This window comes from Talpa occidentalis, unplaced genomic scaffold (assembly GCF_014898055.3).
Source record: "Talpa occidentalis isolate TD23 unplaced genomic scaffold, MPIMG_talOcc4v2.1 talOcc4.9, whole genome shotgun sequence".
Taxonomy (NCBI): Eukaryota; Metazoa; Chordata; class Mammalia; order Eulipotyphla; family Talpidae; genus Talpa; species Talpa occidentalis.
The window spans coordinates 21,601,992-21,612,263 of NW_023605305.1; the positions used below are offsets into that span (position 1 = coordinate 21,601,992).

A 10,272-nucleotide genomic window follows, 5' to 3' on the forward strand; every position below is an offset into this window, starting at 1 on the left:
GCCCCCGGCTCCCCCGCGGCCCCGCGGTTGCCAAGCGAAACAGGGGCGCGGCGCGCGGGGGGAGGCGCTGCCTGGCAACGGGGGCCGCCAACAGCGGCGCGGGCGGAGGAAGGGCGAGCCGCCAGACGAGGTGAGCGCTCCAGCGAGCGGGGGCGGCCAGGGGCTCCCACTCAGGCCGAGACCCCTCCCTCTCCCCCGCCGCCTGCTTTCTCTGCGCCAGGCCGGATATTAATCTAAACCAAAGAAGAATATTTTGGGGAGGGGAGGGGAGGGGAGGGGAGGGGAGGGCGGAGAGGGGAGGGGAGGGGCTGCGACCCCAGCTCCTCCCACTGGGGGGACCCTCACTGTCCTGCTCCCCCTCCTCCAAGGATGGAGAGAGCGTGTTGGCCAGTTGGAGAGGCCACCCCCCACCACCCCGTGGGGGCCGCCCGTATCCCCTGCTAAACAAGCCTCGTCCTCGCTGGGCGGAGAACAGGGCCCCTCTTAAATGCCCCAGTGGTCCGGGTGCAAAGCAGGGGCCTAGGAAGAATAGAGGGCTCCGCAGGACTTGCTGGAAGTAGGGGTGTCAACTGGATTAAGAGCTCTTGCCCTGCTCCACCTGCCCCACTAAGCAATAAGCGCGCGCGCACACACACACACACACACACACACACACACACCCTGTAGATTCCCTTCCACCTGCTCCAGACATGCAGGAATTTGTGCCTGTGGGTCAGTGGGCCGGAGGAAACTTAATGCCTCACACAACGTTGTGTAGCGCTAAGGAAGGCTTCCTGCAGGAAGGGACTCAGAGCAAAATGGACAGGAGTATGTCCTTTGGGGGCAGCTCTTGATCCAGGAGAGGATTCCTGAATGGTCTCCTGCAGCCTTGTTTTCCCTCTGTAGCAGAAGGGAACCAGGGCCCGGGGGCTTCGGACCCCCTGCTTCCCCTGCACCATGGCGACACTGAGCGTCAAGCCAACTCAGCGTTTCCGGCTGCCAGACTGGCACACCAACAGCTACCTGCTGTCCACCAATGCTGAGCTGCAGCGAGATGCTTCCCATCAGATCCGCCAGGAGGCCCGGGTCCTCCGCAATGAGACCAACAACCAGGTTAGGGGCAGAACCCAGGTGACTGGGAGAAGTGATAGCCCCCAAACACGATACCCTCTTTATCTGGCTCTGTCTCTTCCAGACCATTTGGGATGAACATGACAATAGGACTCGACTGGCAGAGAGGATCGATACCGTCAACCGATGGAAGGAGACACTGGACAAGTGTCTGACGGATTTAGATGCGGAGATCGATGCCTTGGCACAGGCAGGGAGCAAGGGCCGGGTGTGGGAAGCCCCTGCTGCAGGGTCATCTCTCCCTTCCTGCCTTGGGGTTGGGGAACCCTTGAGGGGTGTTGGCTGGCATATCCACCTAAGTCGCTTCACTGACCCCTCTGCTAAAGTGGGAGAGCTGCTTCCCAGTGGGTGGCCCCACCAACCACTCCTGTGCCCCCTCTTTTCTAGATGCAAGAGTCAGCCGAGCAAAACCTGCAGGCGAAGAACCTGCCTCTGGACGTGGCAATTGAGTGTCTGACCCTGCGAGAAAGTCGGCGCGACATTGATGTGGTGAGAGACTCTGTAGAGGAAGAGCTGCACAAGGAGGTGGAGGTCATTGATGCCACCAAGAAGGTCTTGCAACAGAAGATAGACCAGGCCTTCGAGAAGCTCAGGTAAGGATTGTTCACCTCCCTTTGGAGTCTGGTGTCTTAATTACAGAACATCACGACTGTGGATAACAAGCCACTGGCTCTCGGGCTGCTCTCTGGCCTCTGTGCCCATGGCAGAAACCACTAATTATTGCAGTTTCACCACCACCCGCACGTGGTCTCAGAATACTCACGACCCTGCTCTAGGAAACAATTATCAGTTGATTGGAAACACGAGAACTTCCCACCACCCCTTATTATGGGTATGTGTGAGCATTTGTGAGTGTGGCCACACACATGTGCCCCATTGGTGTAGGCAAGCTCATAGGCATCCTAATTTTGTCTGTGGGGAGCTCGTACAGCTGTCTTAGTTCAGCAGTAGCTCCACTGTCACTCCATTGTCATCCCAGCTGCGTATCCCTCAGTGTCCCTTCAGTGCATTTCAGGCTGCATCATGGGCCTTGGAGGCATGCTTCCCAGTGAAGTCTGTGCCTCCCCCAGCCTCCTGCAGGAAGCCCGACAGCAGCTCGCCTCTGACCATCGGGACAAGATGGAGACATTGGATATTGACAGAGGCTGTCTCTCTCTCAACCTCGAGTCCCCAAACATCTCTCTGAAGATCAATCCCACACGTGTCGACAGCAGGTGAGAAGAGTGTGTCAGTCTCTCCACCTCCCACAAGGCCATAGTCCTGACCCCTGTATTTCCTGCCACCTGCAGCTCCTCCACACTCCAGCAGTGGGATGACTTCAGTCAGTTCAACAAGAACAGGGCGGAAGCTGAGATGAAAGAAGCTGTGGAGCTGAGAGAGGCCATCGCTCTTGCTATTGCCCAGGTGACTGGCCTCTCCCCACAGCCCCTCCTCCTCAGCTGATGTCTGGCCCAGGCATGCACTCAAGCCCCATCTTTTGTTCCCTGGTGGCCACGTGGCATCCCACCCCTCACTTAAAACAATTCCCTCAGAGGGCCCTGAGTTTATACCCTCTCCTTGCCCTGCTACTTCCTGTCCTTCAGACCAACAATGAACTTGAAGCCCAGAGGGTTGCAACGGAATTTGCCTTCAGGAAGCGATTGCGGGAGATGGAGAAATTATACAGTGAGCTCAAGTGGCAAGAGAAGAATGTGAGCCTTCTGCCTTCAGTCCCTGGGGCCTGGATGTCCAGCTGTTGGGATGAGGATCCCAGGGTCCAGCCAGGAAGCCCTGACTGGGCGCACCATGGCGGGTCCAGCTGGTGGACACTAGTCACTCTGTCCCCACAGACCTTGGAGGAGATTGCCGAGCTGGAGAATGACATCCGGCACCTGGAGGAGGATCTACGCAGAAAGTTAATGAACCTGAAGTTATGCCATACTCGGCTAGAGTCTAGAACCTACCGGCCCAACGTGGAACTCTGCCGGGATCAGGTGCCAGGATACCCCCACAGGGCATGGGCCCCTGCCGAGGTTTTGAAATCAATCCCCAGCACTTGAAATCAATCCCCAGCACTGATTCTTGGCAGAACAAGGGAGCTGGCTTAGGGCAGCACCCAGGACCTTGGGCTAAAGTATGGTATGACTGACCTGGAACTCCTAACCCTCCCATCTGCCTCCAGGCACAGTATGGCCTCACTGAGGAGGTTCACCAATTAGAAGCAACCATAGCTGCCCTGAAACAGAAGCTGGCACAAGCACAGTAGGTCTGGGAGTGGGCAGGAGGGGCAGGGAAATACCTCTCACCCCTCAGGGGAGGGACCTCTGGCTACCTGCTGGCTTCCCTGCTGTCCTCTCCAGGAAGGCTGGCGAGTTCAGCCTTGACCTCCCAGCCTCCTGCAGGGATGGTGGGTTATTAATGCCTCCTCCCCAGGGATGCTCTGGATGCCCTATACAAGCACCTTGCCCGGCTGCAAGCTGACATTGCCTGCAAGGCCAACTCCATGCTCTTGGATACCAAGTGCATGGACACGCGTCGCAAGCTGACCGTGCCTGCTGAGAAGTTTGTGCCTGAGGTGGACACCTTCACCCGCACCACAAACCGCACCCTGAGTCCACTCAAAACCTGCCAGCTGCAGCTGGCTTAGCTTTGGTGCTGAGGGAGGAGGGGGCGGTTAGGTGGAAAAAAGAAGGTGTGTGTGGGGGGAGAGACAATCTAATAAATGTTGGGTTCTTAGTCCAGATGTTTCTCTCTGGATGTTCCAAATCCGATTCTTTCCCTTCTTTCCCCTAAGGGAACCCCTCTCTGGCTCTAGCCGCCTGACCTGTAACCAGCTCTGCCCCCAGCCGGCCCCTTGCCTGCCCTCCTGATGCCTGGGAAGGGTCAGAGGGGCAAGGCTCACAGTGGGGGCCCAGGCCTGAGTGTGGGCCAAGAGGCCAGGGCTGCCAAGGGAGGGTGCGGGGACCCGGAGCGAGGGTTCATAGAGGCCGACCACTGGGCACTGCGGCCTGATGTGCTGGCTCAGTGCCCACCCCTCGGGATCCTTCCGTGACCGTCCCATCCGGTTTTTTGTTTTTTTTTTTAAAGATTTATTTATTTATTTATACAAGCACTGGGTACAGTCAGAAGCGCGAGAGGGTGAGAGAATCCACCAGAGCCAGAGCGGGGAGCAGAGCAGGCAGAAGGACTGAAGTACACTGCTGAGGGGAGCAGCGGGCGGCAGGAGAGGTCTGCGCGCCATGTGGGATCCTCCTCCGGTGGCCGGGGAGCAGCCGGGGATCGAACCGGCGCCGCGGGCAGCTTCGCAACCCAGTGCTCAACCGCTGCGCCACCGGGGAGGCCCGTCCCATCCGGTTTCGACGCCCTTTTTTCCCAGGGGGGATGCGGGAACTAACAGCAGGGGCCTGGCCAAGCCGACCGGCCGCGGGGCACACCTGCGTCACGCGCGGGCGGGGGCTGCGGCTCCAGGCCGCTGGGCGGCGCTGTGGGTGCAGCGCGGCGCCGGAGGCTCCAAGCCACGCGGGGGCGCTGTGGGGCCGCGGGGGAAGCGGCCGCCGAGGGGCGCGCGCCGGCCGCACCGGAAGTGGCGACTGGTCCGCGCGGATGGCGGCGGCGGTGGCGATGACGGCGGCGGGGTGCGGCGGCGCTGGGGCGGCCCGCTCCCTCTCCCGCTTCCGAGGCTGCCTGGCCGGCGCGCTGCTCGGGGACTGCGTGGGCGCCGTCTACGAGGCGCAGGACACCGTCCAGCTGACGTCAGTGTTGCGTCACGTGCAGAGCCTGGAGCCGGACCCGGGCTCGCCCGGCAGCGCGCGGACAGGTGGGCGGGGCCGGCGCACGTGGGCGCGGCGGGAGGGGCGGGGGGCGCCCCGGGAGGCGGGGGGCGCGGAGACGCCGGCGGAGGGCGGCGGGGGCCGGGTGGCCCGTGGGCACTTGGGGCTCAGCGGGTCTGAGGCCGACCTCGCCTTGGCCCGTCTCGCCCCGGGTGGTCCCCAGCCCGGGGGATGGCGCCCCATCCCCTCAGCGGAACCGGGGCGCCGACCCGAATTGCGCCCAGGGGCTGTGCCCCCTGCCGCTTGGGCCCCGCTCTGCCGCGCGCTCTCCAGCCGGCGCGCCGTGGCCCGGCTCCGCGCGGAGGGCGCGCGCTCAAGGGGCGTGTCGAGGCCCCGCCTGCCCGAGCGGCTGGGGTGCAGGACGGAGCCGCGCTCGCGGCGCCCCCTCAGGCCCGCGCGGTCTCGGGCTCCGTGCGCCCCCACCTCGGTCGCGCCTGCCGCACCCCGCGCGCGCCTCGCTCGCCCGCGAGGCTTTCTCCCCTCTCGGTGCTTCCACCGCCTCAGCCGCCCTCGGTTCCTCACGTGTGGGATGGGGCGGCGCGTGGTTTCTTGGGGAGTTGGGGAATAGTAAGGGAAAGGGCCGCATTCGGAAGCCCGGAGAGCGTCAGTCTCTAAGAGCAGGAAGGAAAGAAGCCAGAGAAGGAAGCAGCTGGATGGGAAAAGCAGACGGGATGGGCAGCGACAAAGCCTCAGGAGAGAACTTCAGCATGAAGACGCTGGAGAGAAGCGAAGTGGGGGAATCTGGATCAAGAAAAGCATTTCCAGTTCGAGGCCTGGACTTCTGTGCATGTAGAGGGAAGTTGAAAAAGACGGACTGAAGCAAGGAGAGAGATGAGCTGTAGCTGAGGGGAAGACGAGATGAAAGGATGGTTTTTAATTTCCTTTTCGGTTTGATGTGAAGATGAGGGGAAAGTATTGTAGGTTGAGTGGTGTTTTAGGACCCTTTGGGTGAAAGTGACCGCAAACCCCACTCAGAATTGCTGAACAGGAGAATGAATTTGCCGACATGACTGAAGCCCAGAGGTGGGTCTGGCTTTGAGCAGAGCTGAGTCCACGGTTCAGCCTTTCCTCAAGGCTCAGTTGCTTTCCTTGCTCAGAGCTGCCTCTGGGTTGGCTTCAGGGGCCCTGGCAGACCCTCCTCATAGGCGACCCCCGTGGCTCCCAGCTCAGCACCTCCAGCAGAGGATGAGTTTTCTTATTTATTTATGCAAGAACTGGGGTGCAGGCCAGAAGTGCAGGAGGTGAGAGGAGTCACCAGAGACATAGTGGGGAGCAGAACAGGCAGATGAAGTGAAATACACTGCTGAGGGGAGCAGCAGGGGAGGCAGGAGAGGTCTGCTGCGCCATGTGGGTCACCTCCCTGGCTGGCGCAGGGATAGAACTCCCTGCAGTGGCTGGCAGCAGCTTGCTAGTGCTGTCTTTAACCCCTGCGCCACCAGGGAGGCCTGAGGACGAGTTTTCTTGGCGGAGCCCCAGTCCCAGATAGAGTCTCGTAGGCCTGGCTTAGGTATGGACCCACCTCCCAGCGAGGGTGTGCAGTTTGGCTAGGCTAGCAGTGGGTCGGCCCTACCCCGCATCCCACAGGCTGAGAATGGGAGGATGCAGGGACCCCAGGAAGGGAGAAGGGGGCTGCCCCGCTGCACATGGAGAGGCTGAGGATACAAGAGAAGGGGACAAAGGAAGAACAAGGTCCCTGGACAACTGGACCTGGGGGAGACTGGAAGAGACACTCCTCAGAGGGACTGAGTACAGCTGTGGATAGGTTGCTGTGGCCCTCTCTGCCTGGTGAAGCAGGGGGTTCGACTTGGGCTACACAGAGCAGGGGAGGGATAGTACATGTGAGGAGTGGGGATGGAAGCCCACTAGGCTCACTAGGCAGCCTAGCCATGTCTTCCTTCACATAAACCCAAGTCAGCTTACAGCCTGTGAGGTCACCACATAACCCAGGTGCTGGGTAACTGGCAACTGTTTTGATCAGGAGAGTAATAAGGGAAGTGTTAGTGCCACTCCTAGGAAGAATTTTCTGGCTGCTCCTTAGGCTAGACTGGAGAGTAGGAAATGTGTAGGGGGTTTGAGAGACCCACATAGATCATGTTAAGCCTGGAGTGACAGTAGTGACAGCCAGAAAGCAGAGCAAGGGGGGATCTTCAGAAATCAGCAGGACAAGAAAGCAGGTGGGAACAAAGAGGAGAGGCAGCCCATTGGTCTGTAGTAAAGGGATAGAGGAGCTTGGGTGGGGTGGGGTGCTGTACATCTGAGGTATGAAGCTACTCCCTTGAATCAGGGCTGTAAACCAGGTACCTCAAAAAAAAGTTACATTCAAAAAAAAAAAATCAGTAGTACCTGGTGACTGAGTAAAGATTTGTTAAAAATCTGAAGGCCTAGAGCGAGTGAGAGACTAACTTGGGCCTTCTAGAAAGGCGGGAACCGGAGGCAGAGCTGCCCCCGCTCCAGCCTTGCAGCTCTCCCCCTGCCCCCACCTGTCCTGCAGAAGCACTGTACTACACTGACGACACGGCCATGGCCAGGGCCCTGGTGCAGTCCCTGCTGGCCAAGGAGGCCTTCGACGAGGTGGACATGGCTCACAGGTGAGGGGAGTGGATCGTGGGGTGAGGCAAACCAGGGGTTGGTGGAGTTATTACCCCCTAGACCGGAGTAGTGATGTCCTTCATGCTGGGACCTCCACTCTCACATGACAGGTTTCCCCACCGGGAAATGACAGCACTGCACTGCAAGCTCCTTGGGGCCCCAGGGTTTCCTCCCCCGCCAACCAGCCAGATGTCTTCTCTCCCAGCCCTGACAGGCATCTCCTGATTCTGGCTCCCTCCTCTCCCCTAGATTTGCTCAGGAGTACAAGAAAGACCCGGACAGGGGTTATGGTGCTGGAGTAATCACTGTCTTCAAGAAGCTCCTGAGCCCCAAGTGTCGTGATGTCTATGAGCCTGCCCGGGCCCAGTTTAATGGCAAAGGCTCCTACGGCAACGGGGGTGCCATGCGGGTGGCCGGTGTCTCCCTGGCCTACGGCAGTGTCCAGGAGGTGCAGAAGGTAGTCCAGACAGGCTGGCCCCTGGGCTCCCCTCCCCCCCTGCTCTGAGCTGGGTACTGTGACAGCAGGTCTTTGCCTCCACTGCCTTTGCCCTAGTTTGCCCGGCTCTCGGCCCAGCTGACACACGCCTCCTCCCTGGGTTACAATGGCGCCATCCTGCAGGCCCTGGCTGTGCACCTGGCTTTGCAGGGTGAGTCGTCCAGTGAGCACTTCCTGGAACAACTCCTGGGCCACATGGAGGAGCTGGAGAGTGATGTCCAGTCCATCTCGGATGCCAGGGAGTGAGTAGTGGGGCGGAGACAGGCTGGAAGTCTTGGTGAGTGTGCGTGTGTGGTGGAGTGGGTCTCTGACATCGCCACAACCCGAGACCTTCCTTCTTTAACTGAGCACCCTAAGAAGGGGTGGGAAGAAGCCCCTGGGGCTTGGCTATGCTTTGAGGCTCTCCCAGAGGACAAATCTCTCCCCCACTGCAGGTTGGGCATGGAGGAGCGTCCATACTCCAGTCGACTAAAGAAGATTGGAGAACTTTTAGAGCAGGACTCGGTGACCAGAGAAGAGGTGGTGTCTGAACTAGGTGGGTAGCCTCCTGCCCATCACCCTTTCAGGGTCAGCCCTGGGTGGGCAGTCGCCCCTCCCTCACAGTTTTGCCTGGGGCTGCAGAGCCATGCTTTGTTGGGTCTTTGACAGGTTGGGAGCATAGCACCGTCTCCCTCTAGGGCTACAGCACTTTCAGCCTGACAGATAAATGTCCCCGAAACAGCAGCAGACCACCAGTTTTTATAGCTAATATTGACAACTAATGTTTTGTGGGGATGGCACTGCCACTGTGGGCACTCTGCAGAGCACGTTACGCATGTGGTCTCGTTTCACTCTCACCCCAGCCCTGGAAGAGTCACTCCATTTATTCACTCTACACAACCTGACTGAAGCTGAGTGTTGACTTGTGACGTATCACAGGAAGCCTGGGGCCCTGGGGTTGGGGATATCGTGTTCCCATCATCTGCTTTCTCCACAGGGAATGGCATTGCTGCCTTTGAATCTGTGCCCACTGCCATCTATTGCTTCCTGCGCTGCATGGAGCCTCACCCAGAGATCCCCTCTGCCTTCAATGGCCTCCAAAGGACTCTCATCTATTCCATCTCACTTGGTGGGGACACGGACACCATTGCCACCATGGCTGGGGCCATTGCTGGAGCCTATTATGGGATGGAGCAAGTGCCAGAGAGCTGGCAGCAAAGTTGTGAAGGCTATGAGGAGACAGATGTCCTGGCCCAGAGCCTGCACCGGGTCTTCCAGAAGAATCCATGAGGGCTACAGCTGCTGGGGCTACTTCATATCTAGTAGGACCAGCTACAGCTCAAATTGGAAACCCTGAGGCTCCTGGGGCTTGGCTCCCTGCCCCAGTCTTCCTGCAGTTGGGCGGAGGGCACATTGGGGCCGGGGGTCTCTTTGGGAAGGTCACTGAAACGGTGCGTGAGGGACTGCTGTGGCCTCCCCCTCCCCCCCGCGAATGTTGGGTTTCTGGCTTGTTGCAGAGCCTTGGGCACTCCCGATTCCTAGGTGATACATGAGGGACAAGGGAGGTTTTATTTTATTGTGGCGTTGTTCTTTTATCCAGGATGTGGGATTGGGGGGAGGTGGAAATGACCTGCAATAGCAACATTTTCTCCTTGTTGGGATTTCACCATTTTGCCAGAAGCCTGTCTTTGACCACACAGCGCCCCCAAGTGGCATGTTTCTCTGGATCATGGAGATGGGCACTGGAGTCTGGCTGATCTAGACAGACACCTGGCCCTTGGCTGCCATGGAAGTTCACGGCTTCCAGTGCAAGTCACAGAGCAATAAACAGTTTTCTGTAAATCCCTCCCTGGCTCCTGAGTTTCTCCTCTGCCTTGAGTGGTTTCTTACCCCTTGGGCAGCTGGACCTCCATGCCTAGGGTCCGTCTCTCTGGGCTGCACACTTCTAGGAGCTAGGAACCCGAGGCGAGCTGCTGTATTGTCAGTCACATTGCTCTGGTTCCCCCAGCCAGCTGCGGTGTTGAGCCAGGGAAGGCAGAGCAGGCCTGGTTGGGTGGTTTTTGCTGTTGACCGTCCCTCAGAGACCCCAGTAGTGGGCAGGAATGAGCCAGATTTCCCGGCTCCTGGATCCTGACTTCTTCATGGGTTCCCAAATAGGACCCAGGCCTAGCTGGGCCAGGAACAGGACCCTTGTGGAAGCATGCAGAGGGTGTCCTCTATTACCAGCCTATATCAGCGGGTTCATAGGGGTGGTCGGTGGGGGGATATCATCTCTTGCCCTAGGTAGAC

General features: G+C 59.2%; 2 protein-coding genes across 3 annotated transcripts; both read left to right on the forward strand.

Annotated features, from left to right (window-relative positions):
* Positions 1-88: 88 nt before the first annotated feature.
* TEKT2 (tektin 2) lies at positions 89-3,838 on the forward strand. 2 transcript variants are annotated; one of them, XM_037499169.2, is made up of 10 exons: positions 89-130; positions 886-1,092; positions 1,175-1,300; positions 1,498-1,703; positions 2,181-2,324; positions 2,400-2,514; positions 2,694-2,801; positions 2,940-3,083; positions 3,272-3,351; positions 3,523-3,838. In XM_037499169.2, exons 2-10 carry the CDS (start codon positions 937-939, stop codon positions 3,734-3,736), a joined length of 1,293 nt encoding a protein of 430 aa, XP_037355066.1. In that variant the 5' UTR covers positions 89-130; positions 886-936; the 3' UTR covers positions 3,737-3,838. The 2 variants fall into 2 exon arrangements, with proteins under 2 accessions (XP_037355066.1, XP_037355067.1); XM_037499170.2 differs by having other exon boundaries at positions 889-1,092.
* An 854-nt stretch (positions 3,839-4,692) lies between these two features.
* ADPRS (ADP-ribosylserine hydrolase) lies at positions 4,693-9,849 on the forward strand. The gene is made up of 6 exons (XM_037498338.2): positions 4,693-4,906; positions 7,411-7,507; positions 7,758-7,965; positions 8,062-8,246; positions 8,439-8,539; positions 8,981-9,849. The coding sequence occupies exons 1-6, from the start codon at positions 4,693-4,695 to the stop codon at positions 9,271-9,273; spliced, it is 1,098 nt and encodes a 365-aa protein (XP_037354235.1). The 3' UTR covers positions 9,274-9,849.
* Positions 9,850-10,272: the final 423 nt, after the last annotated feature.